This window comes from Dreissena polymorpha, chromosome 1 (assembly GCF_020536995.1).
Source record: "Dreissena polymorpha isolate Duluth1 chromosome 1, UMN_Dpol_1.0, whole genome shotgun sequence".
Lineage (NCBI taxonomy): Eukaryota > Metazoa > Mollusca > Bivalvia > Myida > Dreissenidae > Dreissena > Dreissena polymorpha.
Window position 1 is genome coordinate 62517432 of NC_068355.1, and position 17025 is coordinate 62534456.

The window sequence follows — 17025 nt, forward strand, 5'->3', positions numbered from 1 at the left end:
TCCAAGTCAATGTAAAATTAATATCTCAGGTGTTCTCTAAATTCGTTAAACCGCGCTTTAGTTTTCTTTGTATGATAATAAACCATTAAAACTAGGTTTCGTATTCATTCCCTCGTGTGAAAGCTTTTAACACAGTTCATTCAGGACAGGTCTTATATTAATTAATTTGTTGTTTCATGAATTATTGATTAAGTCCATGTAAATGAATACCGTCAAAATATTTTATCTGAGACCTTTTAAAATGAAACAAAGCACTAATTACTGTAGCATAATTACCTTTATTTACAAAGCTTTTAATGCCCGAATCGTCCATAACCATCCATTTATTTGAACTGGAATTTGTCCTCAGTGCGACGTTATTCCTCGGAGTATTTACGAACCATTCAGCACGTAGATTTCTTGATTGAGTTTGTTTTGTTTCCCAAAAGAAAATCGATAAGATATTAATTAACGCTCTTATGAAATAACAAACCATTCAAGTAATCAATAACAATTGTTATCCGCGATATCCTTAAAAACGCGGGTGGTGATTATTTCAAAATCACAAATGCAATATATTAACATACTCACTTGACTCCCAGAAACTTTATTTAACATATGAGAGTTGTAATGGAGTAATGTTTTTAAAATACTTATGCTTGTGGTCTATTATGTGCATCGAGGATAAACCGGTCGGCTGGTTTTAAAAAGATAATGTCAAATAAACTCACACATGAGAAGTAATTAGTAATTAGATAGATGGTAATAATTAATTATCAAAAAATTATTACAATAATCATTTTCTTTCGTGAGAAAAGACTTTATCAGAATATTAATGTACTGAACATATATCATTAAACATCAGAATGATGAGAAAACTAGGTATTGCTGCGTTTTTATATGTAACATTTCTGTGCTGTGTTAATGGGGCTAGTTTAAATGACACAAAGACTTTGTTACGGGACTTGCTTAGCAATTACAACAAAAACGTGCGACCTGTACACAATCAGAGTGAAATTGTCAACGTCACTGTTAAGCTATACGTGAAGTCAATTCAGGAGTTCAATCAAGTCAGCGATGTGTTGTCCGTTGTTGCTGCTTTTTCAATAAGCTGGAAGGATCAAAGTATGATATGGAACCCAGCGAATTACGGCGGTGCGTCTCAAATGATGACTTCATATGGTGACGTGTGGGTGCCAGAACTTATCCTGACGTCGCCTTCAGACGACGTCGAGAGCCTTGGGCGGCATGGAATCGCATAAGGTATTATGCCGATGGAACCGCTAGTTAGATCCCGGTAGCATTAGTAAAGTCCACGTGCACTGTCGACGTCGAAATCTACCCCTTTGATACACAGACGTGCACGCTCTCATATAATGAAATGGGGTACGAGCTTGGTGAAGTATTCATACTACCAGCTACGGAAGAAGTTGACATTACGTTATTTTCAGAGCACCCTATGTGGGACTTGGTCGACACCGCAGCAAAGTCCGAATCGTTTGGGTATAGTTGGCAAGTGAGTTTAAGTTCAAACTCAAGAGAAGACCGGCATATGTTTTAGTGAATGTGCTATTACCTATTTTGTTCCTGAGCGTCCTGAATCTGTTGGTGTTCCTTTTGGTGCCGGAGTCCGGAGAGCGGGTTTCATACTGTATTACCGTTCTCCTTTCTATCGTGGTCTTCATGACCATAGTCAGCGCTATGTTACCCAGGACCTCGAAACCCGTTCCGATCGTTTCATACAAACTTATCGTAGATATGGTTATTAGTGCGGCGATTACCGTTGTGTCCATTCTTAACCTTCGTATCTACAGCAAGGATCCGGAAATTCCCGTTCCAAAATGGCTTATTGGTATTTATCGGTTTTGGGCATGCGCCGTTTGCCGAAAGCAAAAAACAAAACTCATATGGATGAGAAAGTTATTTAGGAAAACATCAAAAGCGACCAGAATACAGACGGTGAAAACTATCTCTGAAGCTGAAAATGAGAATGATATTAAGAGACGACTGTCAGAATTTCAATTAATGGATGAAGAACAGATCACGAGGAAGAAAATAAGCTACATGGTCGAAGTGTTTGCTTTCTGGTTGTTTGGTCTTGCAACACTTTGCAGTTTCGCTGTTTTCCTTGCTATTGTTACAAGTCGCGGCAAGTAAACAACAACATATTGCAGACCTGTGTTAACGTTGTTATATAATACGTATTTAATAGACAGCAAATGCTTGTAATTTTTCCTCACGGAGTTTCATGGCATCGGTAATTAATCTGGCAACATTGTTAATGACTATAGTACTTTGAAAAGAGTTTGTTTTTAAATTGCACTAAATTTGGCCAGTTTGAGCGAATACAATATTTTAGGAGATCTTTATAGGTTGAGCGAATAAGAAAGAACTGATAATCGGATTCAACAGCGTTTGCATTACATGGACTACATATGCGTTGATCTCTTGATATCTCATTATGTTATGTTCCGGTATCTATATCCAATTTATGGGTGCTAAGTCTAACTCTTGATTAATGCTGTGTGTGATTTTTCGTATTTATCTAAATATTTTTCATACGCGAATTAAGTCTGAAACATTTTATGGTATTCGATTGTCGGTAGGTTTTACATTGTATCCAGCCACATTTAAATACGTTGGTCTTTTACTCTTTGGTTACTTTCATTAGACTAATTAAAATTATTGAATAACATGTCGTGTCCTAGTTGTTCTTATTGTTTTTTGTTTTTAACAAATGCATACTACAGAGATGAGTAATTGATATTATTATTCCTAATACAACCGTTGTTGAGATCAAATTGTTCGTTATAAACAGTGCCCAAATGATATTAAGATTTTGTTTGATTTTAACCCAATAGCTCAGTGCCCGTTTTACATATAGTAGAAAGTGGAAATCTGCCTAGTTCGCCGAAGACAGCGGCACACCAAGAATAGTTTTACAAAATTTAAAATGAAGTTTGTCAACTTCATAAATATTGTAATTCCCCCATATTTCAGATGCATATAAAATAATAGGTACCACTAGGGAGTCAAACAGAGAACGTTTTGTTTTAGAATTTAGCTTCACTTTGCTAAAAAAAATGACAATAAATGGTTGTAAGCTTTTAATGCATGTTCATTATTTAGTAGTGTAAGTTTAGGCCTAAGTAGCAAAATTCATCATCAATTTCAATACCCTGTTGGTTAATATTCCATATAAATGTACAATAGCTTTTCCTTTTTCGAATATACACATTTTAGATTTGTGTATAATTATTTTGAATCCCCATTTACATGGGTATTGACAGATAGAATTATAGTGTTATATATAGATATAATAATGCAATGTCATCTGCAAATAGCAACATAAATATTGATAATAAACGTAAATCTTTTCAGCTAAACTATTAATATCAATTATGGTCATCGTATTTAGATTTAATTGAAAACAAAAAAACATAGAAGGATTATTGCCAAAATGCGTCTCTCATCTCATAAATTGTTAATTGAAACAGGCAGACATCATAATATTGACAGGAACGAAAGAATATGCCCCTTGTGTAGCTGTAACGATATCGAAGATGAGTACCATTTCATACTAATATGTCCGTTATACCTAGAAGAAAGAATCAAATATATCCCAGAATTCCATTACAAGCGACCTAGTATGTTCAAATTTATTAAGCTCCTTAATAGTAGTAAAAAAACGACACTTAGAAAGTTAGCCATCTATTGTATATCATGTTTCAAAAAAAGAGATAACACTTTGTTTATTATCACATGATTGTTAAGAAGAACTATAGCTTATACTAACAATTGAGGGTACTTTGCTTGGTACATGTTGTTTGTTAACCATGGATGTATCAAATGTGGTTATTTTTTTATATGTATTCCATGTCACATTATAACTTGCAATTAGAGCACTCTCACTCTCCAGTGATGAGTGATTTATGAATTGATGAATGTAATTTATACAATGTTATTATTTATATTCATCACGCATGTCTGTAACATTATCATGTATTTGTATATGACGATAAGCTTGTTATGCTTAAGTCAAAATAAAAATTCTGTTCTGTTCTGTTCTGTTCATTAATATCAATACAGGCATGTATGTCATATGAAATAAAATAAATAATAAGGGTAATAATGGCTCACCCTGTGTCACCCCTAACGTGAAATCAAAAAGCTATGAATATAACATATCTTTATAATTTTTAACACATGATTTAATATTCTGCTAAATTGACTTGATCAGCTTTAACATTTCGCAACGTATTTGTGCATTTACTTATTTAATCCATAAAGCATCGTGCATAACAGTATCAAATTCCTTCTCATAATCAATAAACACGCACTTAATTTCGCTTTGCTATCACTAAAGTTCTGGATCGTAGTGTGCAGAATAAAATGCAATCAATCGTACTACGATTATCTCTATATCAGAATGGCGATGTATTTAATATATTACCATTTCGAACCAAGAGTAATTCGATTGCGCAATGTGATAGAGAAAATATTTTAGCTATAACAGTTATTAATGTAATACCTCGATAGTTTGATACAGCATGTTTATCTCCTTTTTGAAATTAGGGACAATAGCGCCATTAATTGAATTGAAATGTTCTTTACCATATTGGTTCGCTTTTATCTGAACTAACCTATGTTGTTGTTTTGCGAAATCGTAGTTTGACACTTGGCGCGAAATATACGTCATTATAAAGTGCATTAAGGGATTTTTTTGGTTAAAATTGTCGGCCGTTTAATTCCATTATTCTCGGTTTGGTAACTTTGTGGTAAATCGTGTTTATACAATCAACCTACCTTGACGTTTACTAAACCTGAATAACCGCAAAATTACCAAGGTTTAAAAGTTACGGAGCGGCAACTTTAACCAGCGTTTTTACAATCTGGTGCAGTTCACAATTGATGGATCGTTTTTAGTTGTTCGCTTGCGAAGAACTAAGGTTAGTGGTATGTGTTGCAAGTCGGTCTGCTCTTAACTACGCTAAGAACGATAACACCGCATCTGCCTGTTTTAACTTCACCACTGGTAGTGCGCACAAGCTAATCAAGGACGACACTTTCTGACTGTATGGTGTTTTTCGTTTAAAGAGAGTCTGTGGTACTGGGATGACAATTAATACATATGCATCAAGCCCTGTTTTCCCGAAATGAAGCTTAAATTATCTTTTCTATAAATGATTTGAAAAAAAGATAAAAGTGATAATAACTTCAAAATAACCTCGTTGACAAGGCAAATAAACAAAATCACTTTTAAATCAAATAAACAACCAATAAGTTCTAAATTTTTACCTTGTGGCATTTTTAGTAAACATCTAAAAGGGACCTTCTCACAGTTTGTCATTAAATGCTTAAGATAGATAAATGTAAAAATTGGATCATCAAAGGTCCATTAAGAACAAGAAAAAAAATAAAGAAACAAAAAAGTTACCCTCAACTGGGCTCGAACCACTGACCCCTGGAACAAAAGTTTATCGTTTAGACCACTCGACCATCCGTGCTCATACAATGAGAGATGTATTTTATACTTTATATAAGCAATCCTCGTAGTATGAAAAGATATTACGACACCAACAGAACTCTCCAAATTATTAAATCGTTTAATTTTGTCAATTAACCAAAAAAGTGAAAAGGTCCCTTTAATGTCATCAGACTTGCAAATGGAATGAGTTCGATACACTGCCAGATCTTACATCATGAATAACTTACAGGCTTAGTGGTTGCCTGTTAGCCTGGGGCCAGTAGATTTTAGCCCAGGAAACTCAATTTCAAAAGTTGGTTACAGTTGGGCTTTAAAGCAGGGCAACTAGCTTTTTCAAAGCTTGAAACAACTCAATCCAATTAAACATAGACTACAAATTGGCGACTGTGGATCAATTAGGCATAGGAAATGATTCAACTCCGGCTCACAACAAGACATGATACATTAAAAGTACGGTATGTCATGTCGGCAAAATTGTTGCTCAATAATTTAACGAAAATAAGTAAAGTATTAGATACACATTACACAACATGCGCATGATTCTAGGCTTGTTATTCTTTAGCAAAGCAACCTACATTCTAAAGATGGTTGCCAGTGCAGCAACCAATTGCGAAAAAAGAGACATAGTGTTGGTATTTAGTCTAAGGTTATCTCTATAACACAAATATGAGGATAAACAGTGCACACACATCTCGACCGGTGCTTTAAGACAAACTCTTTATAAATTTGAATGGGTTGTGTTCATTTCAAACTTGCGATATAGAAAGCTATGACATAATTATGAAAACTGACTTGCGTCTAAGATTATGCAATAGCGAACAATTTCAGTGCCTTCAGCGCTTTGATCTAATAACTGTACGATGTTTTAAAATATTTAAAGTAAGGAAGCAGTATGCGAACGTTAGTCAATGATTTGGCGAATATACATACGTCCATGTTCTTACACGGCCATACATATAGGACTATTTTCATTTAAGAGCATATTTAGACGATCACGAGTAGTTCCCATATCAGGACTCCCATTTGCATATCTTAATGTCCACAATAAGCATGTGTAACAGAACAGAACAGAACAAAAAATTTATTTAAGACTTGCACATAGTACATCGTCTTCATAATATGTGTACATAATATACAAAAGGTATTGTGTCAACATGGTAATGACAATGTTAGCAATACATGTTTAATCTTATATATTCAAATAACTAAATTTCAGTAACAATATACATTTATAAAGTAGTAAGCAAATGGGATGTAATCTAATATATTATAATAACTTAATTTTCTATAACAGTATAGATTTATAAAGAAATAAGCAATGAGAATGATCAAAAAAACTATTGTGATCCTTCGACAGTATTAAGAAGAGTTTTTCGGAGAAACATAGCTTCTTTGATGTACAAAGAAAGTTTGATAAGATCTTCTTTTTACACGATTTTATAAGGTCTAAAAAGTTAAATCTGTATACATTGTTTTTATGCCGAACGCTCGCGAATCATTTGATAATATGCAATTCCTTGTTAAAGCCGTCTACATACAGAATAACAGGTTACTGCCTGATAGAAAAACTTCCTGTTGAACTGATATATAAAAATATATCAAGCAGTTTATATTAGACAGATATCAATGCAGCGGTATGATAAATATAGGATGTTATGTGAAATTTGGATAAACACCAAGTTTATCATTATCGGCTCGAACAATGGTAGCGCTCGACTTTATCCAAAACTCACATAATATTATATTTATCCTATTATTTCCTCCATTTTTCCCATTAGTAATTATCAAATATCTCATGATTTTTTCTTCTTTTTACTTAGTAGACAAAAACAGATTCTCCATTTCCAAGCCACGTTAAACCAGGCAGATATCAATGTAGCAGTAGGATACAAAAATTAATACGATTTGAACGATTTGGTGTGCTGCAGTAAATAGTGCAGAAAAGTGCATTCATTTACTACCATTTTCGAATGTACTTTTTATACAAGTAGCATGAGTCTTTATAATAAGTTTATCATGAACGCAATCTACTAATGTTTTTTTTGTTTTTTTAACATTTATTTTGTGATGAAATAAGTAATAAATTATACAAGCTCGTCGCCGCAAGCCCTTTTTTATGCATTAGGTAATCTATTGAGATCTTTCAAACGCTGTTTTGGTTGATCAATTGTAATTGCTGACATTCAAACAATCATTATCGAAATCTCAAAGGAAACACAAGCCGCAAGAAAGCTTTCAAACTTATGATTTTTATGACAGTATGTTTTCAAATTGATTGGCAAACAAGGCGAAGAACGTGAGAATCTGACAGTTACGCATTTTTTATCATTTATATTCAAGAAATCACACTCTTTTTGGATAAACGTAGCGACAGGTTTTAAGGATATTTTTATGTTGTGTATTGTCAATTATATGGACATACGAAATCCGTTACTAATAAAACAAGAAACGGTGGACAAACATGCCGGGTGATCTAAATACAACAGATTCGTCGGCTGCAACGTTGGATTATACTGCAACACTCATTAAAGCGGTTGTTGTGGTGTTATTAGCCGTCGTTACATTCGTTGGTAATAGTCTAGTTATCCTTGCTTTTTATTTGTATCAACGTCTACACATTTGGAGTAATTATTTTCTTGTAAGTTTGGCTGTTGCTGATACGTTGATAGGCCTTGTCACTATTCCATTGTACAGCGTGTTAATATTGAATGGTTACTGGCCGCTTGGGGCTGTGGTGTGTGATATTTGGCTGTGTCTCGATTACACTTTGACCAACGCATCGGCGGCACATCTTCTCGTAATTTGTTGGGATAGATACTTGGCCGTGTCCGCTCCCATGGCATATAGGACAAGACGATCACCAAAGAAGATTTTCATAATGATAGCTATTGCCTGGATTGTTCCGGTTTTGCTTTGGTCGCCTTGGATCATTTCTTGGCCATACATCGAAGGGCAAAGGACGGTTCCAGCAACAGACTGTTATGTTCAGTTTCAGTTTACGTACCCTATTCTTACAATATGCACATCGCTGATCGCATTTTATATACCAATGACGTTGATGATAGTTTCGCACATGTGCATATATCGCATGAATGCAAAACAAAATACGCGATTAGCTTCCTTGCAGTCTAACGAAGGTCGGTGTTGCGATGCGCGTATTGAAACAAATGCTAGTATAACGGCTAGCAGACAAGTATCCATACGTTCATATATATTTAAAAAGTGTTTTATTAGGGCATGTCCTATGCGATTTGGAGAGGTTGATTGCGAAATCCCGACTTCTGGTAATACACAAGGACGCTTTGCAGCAATCGCGACAGTGCATCAGGAAATAATGTCAAGCCAAGTCAATGGAACATCTGTTGCTGCCATATCTAAGGTAGTCAGTAACAGTCAAAGCAATAAAACCAACATGGATGAACATGCCATCGTCTTGAACAAGGACCGACAACATTCCCGCCGAGAACAAACACAGAATCGCAAATTGGCCAAAGTTCTCAGCGCAATTCTCATTACCTATCTTATCACGTGGACGCCTTATCAACTCCTCGTCTTGCTGCAGCCGTTTTGTCCCACGTGTGTCAACGCCAACGGCTGGTATATTGGTAAGCTGTGTTATAGACAGAATAACGTGTTTTATTGGCATATGTAAGTCAAATGTGACACTGTTTGTATCCATATCCGTATACAATTTTAATAATCATTTGCTGTCAGGAGCATTACTATTATTACAACGAACTACCATTCAGGTTAAAGTGATATTATGGGCATCTAACAGTTTATAGGTGTCTATCGCAACCGTTGTTTATTTTTGGTCTTTTCACTTCATATACACTTATGTTAATGCAGCATCAACATACTAAACAATATCCCGGAAAGAGAAAAATAATGCATTTGAATATCAACCGTACTTTCGTTTGACAACTGATCATGCATTTACGATGTGATACTAAATTTAATTTTAGTGCAGATTCGTACACACGACACAATGACACAAATTTGTTTTACGGATCATTTCGGCTTACAGGACTCACCAGTCATGTAAAATATCGAATTTAAAATATATTTTTTATAAACAAATGGTAGCAAGAGTTGCAGATAATTGGTCAGTTTCCACATTTTAACTAACTTTTTTGACCTGTTAATTCTTTTCAGCTAAATTCAACAGTGTAAAATGCCCATAATATCACTTTAAGTCTGAACATTATGTAATAAATAAACTAGAGTTTTATCCATTTCCACCATCTCAAATATACCATGACTATGATAGATGTCTAAGATAAGACAGTAACGTTTGAACATATATTTAAAGTTTCAATCTGTATAACATGCTTCCGCTTGTCTTTCTTTCAGCCTTATGCTTATGCTACCTGAACTCCACCATCAATCCGTTTTTGTACGCGCTCTGCAACGTCAACTTCCGGCGGGCATACTGGAATATTCTTACCTGTCGTTTTAGAAGACCACTGAAGAAACCGAACAACAAACCGTTTTTAAGTGAAACCAGGGATAGGTCTCTGGTGAAACATACTGTATCATACACAGACTCACTATGATAATTAAATAGTAATATTGTTTTTTAAAACCTGATTTTATATATTTTGCTCAGCTTGTCACATTGCTAACTTTTTACCAACAATCTACATTCAGATATACTATGTCTAGCTCGACTTGTGCCTTCCGCCATGCATCACTGTTATTCAGCCCAGCGTGACAAATACTTTCGTCGTCGTGATAAACCGTGGAACACAGTGGACCGCAGTGTAGTTGCCGTTGCGAAACGCGGTGACAAGTGCGATAAAATATGATGTTAAAAACTCGCGCGCGGGCGATATCAGGAAACAAATCTCAAGGTGGACCATCGCGATCGTGGTGGACCACCGCGGCCTCAGTAATTTGAAGCGAAATACAGGTACATAGAAATAAACATGTACATAAATGTATAGTTTTTCATTTGTATGTTATACTTTTAATAAAATTGTCATTCGTTCTACTCTTTCCTATTATTTGAGATGATAAGCCGAACTTACTAAGGCTCGATTGGTTATTGTCGGCTCGGATACTACTTACATGTACCCCGGGTAAGACTCTTAAGTATACTTACATGTACCCCGTGTACTTATTGTCTGGTTCTAAAATACGAATAAAAAGCTTATTTACAAAAAAATGATGGACACATTTAATGTCTAGATCATTTTACAATATCTATTAAAAGATGAATAATGTGATGTTTTAATCCATTTACACATGACAGACCTGCACATATGGTATTTGAGCGCCTCTTCTCGCTTCTGACTGTATTTTCTTTTACAATCACAACAAATATTCACACTCGCAACTACTCGTTATACTCAGTCAAGAAAGCATTTTCGAAATGTTAACAACAACTATTCTTTGAAACTTCATGCAGACACTTTATCTTTACCTGTATTTCACCGCGAAACAACGTTGCCGCGGTGGTCCAACGCGATCGCGGTGGTCTACCGTGAGATCGATTTCCCCGATAATGCTCATCCAGAGTCACCGCGATGTATCACGATGGAAACACCTTCCGATCAAGGTGAATTGTCCACACTGACCAAAATTTGACCACGGTATTTAAGACAGATATCACACAAGACGTAGTGTATTTTGGCTGATATGAAGAAAACGCTCTCGCTGCGTCGGAAATTGTTTTTAAAGCATATGGGTGTTGCTCTGTAAAAAAAGGGGTTTAATGAATGTGCGTACAGTGTCGTCCCAGATTAGCTTGTGCTTACCGGGTGAAAATGTCTGCTACTCCTTCAAGAAATACACAAAAACGACATCATCTTCGAAGTAAGTTCCAACTAACCTCACTTAAACCGTTAAGCTCCTGTATACGCATGCCCCCTGTCAATTTACGCATTTCCCCCCGTGGTTGACCTCTGTCAATTTACGCATTCTCCCCCGTTGTTGACCTTTGTCAATTTACGCATTTCCTCCCGTGGTTGACCTCTGTGCATGCGATAATGATAATGTATTGGGTATAACGTTCGACTTGTGGGTTTTTGTTGCGATTGCACTTTAAATTTTACATAACATTTAATTTTATTTTATAATTATTAATTTTCTTACCAAACCTACGGAGTATTTCCACTATAAATTACAAGTTTTTGGATAGGGAATGTCGAATTTCACGGTGTGAAATCTGTTTCCGAATTCAACGGTTTGGAAAGTGGACAACTATTATCAAAAAACACCGTAAATATCCGTAAAGTTCAGATCTGCATGGAGTAAAACACGAAATTTCCATTTTTTAAATGTGTATGTCATACGATGTATACATGCGCATTTTTAAATGTGATTGTTAATTCTAATCGTTATTTCAATGATATGCGATTAGTTTTTAAAATAATAAGGTATGTGATAAATGTAATGGGATTGCTGTAATAGAATTAGTCTCGTTTTTACGCCTAATGTATGCATAAACGCCATCGGCATTTTTTTTAAATTACCGGTATGCGACAGTTTTCATACACATGAACATTTACTGATGATGACTTCAATTCTATAACTCTGTTATGATGTCCTGGATACGCCTGTGTATGATTTTTTTGCGGAAATGGATGGGGAATAAAAAATAGTTATAATATTAACCAGACGAATTACACATACTCCTAATCTGTGTTGTCACAACGCTCGCAATACACGTTTTAATTCCATTGCAGCAGAACTTCAACTGTCTTTAAACCACAACCAGCCGAAAAATTATTGTTTAATTAACATTTCGATCTGCCTGATTTTAAAAACAACTTAAAATCTTTCACACGAATAGCCGTTTAATCTCGACCTAATAAATCGAATTGGGACAAAGTCACACTCCTTAACAAACTTTAGTAAAGTATTTAATTTAGGAAGTCAACATATCAGTTGATCTATTGGTACTCTTTCACCATATCTTGGGGTTAATACGTTCTCTCAACTTACCATATTTATATATTGATGTCGATTGTTCAAAATTATTTAAACGAAAATTAACGTCTGTATGTTATATACGTCGATATGTAAAACTGTTTTATAGAAAAAAACGCAATGCATTATGGTTGAAAAATTTAAAGGTTGGTGTACAAGGTATATTGCTTAGAATAGTGAAGGATAAATATGTCGCGTGTTAAATTATATTCATCTTATTCAGATGATTTTAGTTATGCGGTTGGACTGAGGCAAGTAATGTCGTCGATTTTGTGTCCTTTATTTGTTAAAGACCTGGAACTGTACTTACAAGATAACATTAATTCTGGTTTGAGCATAGTTGATAGTATGATGATTTTATTATTATTTGCTGACGACAGGCAAATTAAGGCAAGTCAGCTGATGAAGTCCAGTCACATATAGATTGTATTAATACTGCAAATCTTGTGGTTTAAATGTTAACACTGCTGATACGAAAATTATCGTGTTTCGAAAGAGAGGAGGTTTAAAACAAAATTGTAATTATGCTATTTATGGAGAATTAGGTAGATATCCATTGTATGTAAACAGGTTTGTAAAAAATATAAAATATTGGTTTAAAATTATAACCAGTGCAAATTTTGTCATGCAAATTGTTTACAAACAAGCTTTTTCAAGGTATTACAAATTGTGTCACACATATCTAGAACATTTTGAATAATTATTGAGTTGGGTATGTGTTTGACAATCTAAACGTTGTGCAAATAAATAGAATTGATTTAAAAAAGAAGTGGACTTATCACGTTCTGGTCTAACCCCTCGGCATGTCCTAGAAGCTTTGATTTTTCTTCCTTTGGAATTGCCTTAGTGTGTTTCATAGTGGTAATTTCTTAACTAGCAAGCAAACATACATGCGTTCTGCATTCTCGGTATATGATTACTTGTTGGTATTACAGTTTAAGCTTTATAACTTTTTTTTAAATATTTAACTGTTAAGATTTGACAATAATATGTTATGATTTAATCTCAGTATATTAATGCAATTAACTAAGCCATGAAACAACCATATCATTACAATTTTTCATGGAATTGTATTCACAGCTACTAACAACAAATTAATGTTCTGTTCCATATTTTTAACACCTGTAGTACATTGTAGTTTTGTGGCTAAACAGATAACAGCCTTACAAACATGCCTATATCGGCCCGATATTGGCTAGATGATGGCATATCGGCAGAGGTCTACCGATGTTGGGCCGACATCTGACCGACGTTAAGGTAAAACAACAATTATTTTGTTAAAAGATAAGACCCTTCTTGTAATGTTCAGTTTAAGTGAATCCATCTGGTTTAATAACGTTTTGAATATGTAGCATATTATAAAATTGATATGTATAGGACAATGTCGGCCCGATATCGGCCCGTTGTTATACACAAACTTATAACTCGACAGTTTAAAGTATGATATCGGCCCAACATAGGCCCGATATCATAATTAACACTCAAGAGAAAATGTAACTTTGATTATTTTCTTTTTAATTACTTGTTGCATTAAATTTAATTGTATATGTCATATTTAAAAAGCGTGTATGATATATGGTATAAAATACAAATACAATGGTGTGTCCAGGAAGATTAACAGTTGTGAAAATAAATTACACAGGTTGTTTCCCTTGGCATTTTAAATTTGCAGTGAAGATCTGTCCCGGCTTTGGAAGTATCCAAAGTAAAGTATGTAAACCATCTGAATTTATATAACATAATATTATAAAATACCTTTCATTTTATAAATATATTTTCCATATTATTATTTCTTTAAATATGCGTTTAAAATATTTTACTTTAAAATATATTCAGTCCTGTATGATCATACAATTATGCGGGAGATAGCTGCATTGAATTATTTCGAACTTATCAAGGTAAAAACACTCTGCCCTGAACATTATTAGCTATTCAGGTTAGGAATCAATTTTAATTGTTAATCCACAAGATTTGACAATGTTTGTTAAAGCTGTTTTTTTCCTGAAATTGTTATCTGTCATTAAATGTCACATGTTTACGCGACTATCAATGTTTGTTTTATTTCATTGCATGTCAAATGAGGTCGCCAAGCAGTATAACAGGCATTGAAAGAAATAAAATTGGTAAACTTGTTCAATAATTTACGACTTATTTAACCAATCGATAAAAAGATAAAAATTTACCGCGTTCCATCAATTAAATGGATTCAGTTTGAACATAAATTTCTACTTTTTCTGAGTATTTTTGTTGTGCCGTTACCAAAGAACGACGTAGTTCGATGGAAAACTGAGTAAATGACAAACGTACGTAGAGTTTATAGCAAAGTTTTTGTTTAAGTGTGAACAATCGACCGAAAATCGCCTTCATTCATTACTGACAGCTGGACGTCCGGAATTACACACTTTCATTTTGGGGTGCTATTTGTGAAACTTTTGGCTGTTTTGGACATACTTGGACGATTTTCATCAAATAAAAGGTGTTTTATCATAGATGGACGCTTCCTGCTGGCAACCACAATGACATATGTGTGCATTGTTTGATCGTTTATGCTGTTGCATTGTGTTATCCAATACACCTGTGAAATCATCGTTGGATACCTTTACTCCTATTATATATATATATATATATATGGACCAACATTTTTTTCAAGTACCCGTGGTTGTCATAGTATGTGTAAAAAGGCTAGGCCACAGTTCAAAATAGTTATCAAAATTACATCCGGCTTGTAATGTAAAAAGTGTTAATAAATGCTATTGGTTAAACTTCCCAGTATCGTAAATTCTTGCAACCCTGTTTGAACATATAATGAATATACTAATATTATGAGCCTACGTTGCATAACCATTTTCAGAAGCTGTCATGGGTTCCTCGAAATGCTGCAGAAGTTGAAATTGAGTGCAGAACATGGTTTAAATAGCCTCTGACCGTGACAGTGGCAGAAAAGCATGGGCAGACAAGAAACGTGATGAAGCGTCGCAATTTATTGTAACTCATGTGTTTAAACTGTGAATTAAGTCTTCTATTGGAATCATTTATTATGTAAAGGTCTGTTTGAACGTGTAATTACTGATTTTACACAACTTTTATGCATAATGGTGGAAGCAGTGTTTTATTAGTTATTTGTTTTTTAGCCTTTATTACATTTATAGCTTTAATTGTGTATGTATTAATTTTCAATATATTAATGTTATAATCATTGTAATTTGTCCGATTTTTAAAGAAAAATCAGTCAATTTGTCATTTAACAGTTTGTTTAAATGTGTTATTTTTTAGTTGCTGTACCAGTAGAATTATATAGACTGTTTACATAATTTGTTTTACATTTGTTGTTAGTTTTGGTATATATAAATATGTTTTACACCTTTAGAATACAAATGTTGGAATGAGTAATACATAAGTATATTGTTGTACATTTTCAGTTAAGTCTATCGTATTATTAACAAACACTTTTTTTTGTTCAAATTTGATTGAATAGAATGGTAAAATAAAACTTTGTTTGAAGAAAGTTTTCTTTCATTTATTTAACAATACCAACAACAATTACAAATAATTGAGACTAGACAGGGACTGGGGAATGGTTACAAGTATGTCGAGCCGTGTTGCACATCCGATCTCGGGCCGATAAAAATACCGATGTCGGGCCGATATTGAAATAAATATCGGGCCGATCAATATCGGACCGATCTGAAACTGCCTCTCATCATACTACTACTACTTCTGCTGCTACTGCTACCGCACATATATTGCTACTACAACTACTGTTACTACTTCTACTACTACTTCTTCTACTAATCCTCCACCTCCTCCTCATCCTATTACCATTTCTACTACTGCTGATGCTGCTGTTGCTTCTGCTACTTCTACTACTTCTTCTACTACTACTACTACTACTACTACTACTACTACTACTACTACTACTACTACTACTACTACTACTACTACTACTACTACTACTACTACTAAAACAACAACAACAACCACCACCACTACTACTACTACTACTACTACTACTACTACTACTACTACTACTACTACTACTACTACTACTACTACTTCTATTACTACTACTACTATTATTAAGAGACGACTGTCAGAATTTCAATTAATGGATGAAGAACAGACCACGTGGAAGAAAATAAGCTACATGGTCGAAGGGGTTGCTTTCTGGTTGTTTGGTCTTGCGACACTTTGCAGTTTCGCTGTTTTCCTTGCTATTGTTACAAGTCGCGGCAAGTACTAGTAAACAACAAGATATTGCAGACCTGTGTTAACATTGTTATATAATACGTATTTAATAGACAGCAAATGCTTGTAATTTTTCCTCACGGAGTTTCATGGCATCGGTAAGTAATCTGGCAACATTGTTAATGACTATAGTACTTTGAAAAGAGTTTGTTTTTAAATTGCACTAAATTTGGCCAGTTTGAGCGAATACATTATTTTCGGAGATCTTTATAGGTTGAGCGAATAAGAAAGAACTGATAATCGGATTCAACAGCGTTTGCATTACATGGACTACATATGCGTTGATCTCTTGATATCTCATTATGTTATGTTCCGGTATCTATATCCAATTTATGGGCGCTAAGTCTAACTCTTGATTAGTGCTGTGTGTGATTTTTCGT

At 34.4% G+C, this 17025-nt stretch overlaps 2 protein-coding genes across 2 annotated transcripts in view; one reads left to right on the forward strand and one right to left on the reverse strand.

Moving 5' to 3' along the window:
• LOC127877426 (neuronal acetylcholine receptor subunit alpha-6-like) overlaps positions 1–2136 on the forward strand; it is a 7624-nt gene extending 5488 nt beyond the window's left edge. The window contains exons 2-3 of the mRNA XM_052423338.1: positions 914–1049; positions 1489–2136. Of these exons, the coding sequence (XP_052279298.1) occupies positions 914–1049; positions 1489–2136 (784 nt within the window). The remainder of the gene's footprint in view (positions 1–913; positions 1050–1488) is intronic.
• Positions 1–17025, reverse strand: part of LOC127831960 (condensin-2 complex subunit D3-like) — a 136374-nt gene that overhangs the window by 10189 nt on the left and 109160 nt on the right. The window lies entirely within an intron of this gene.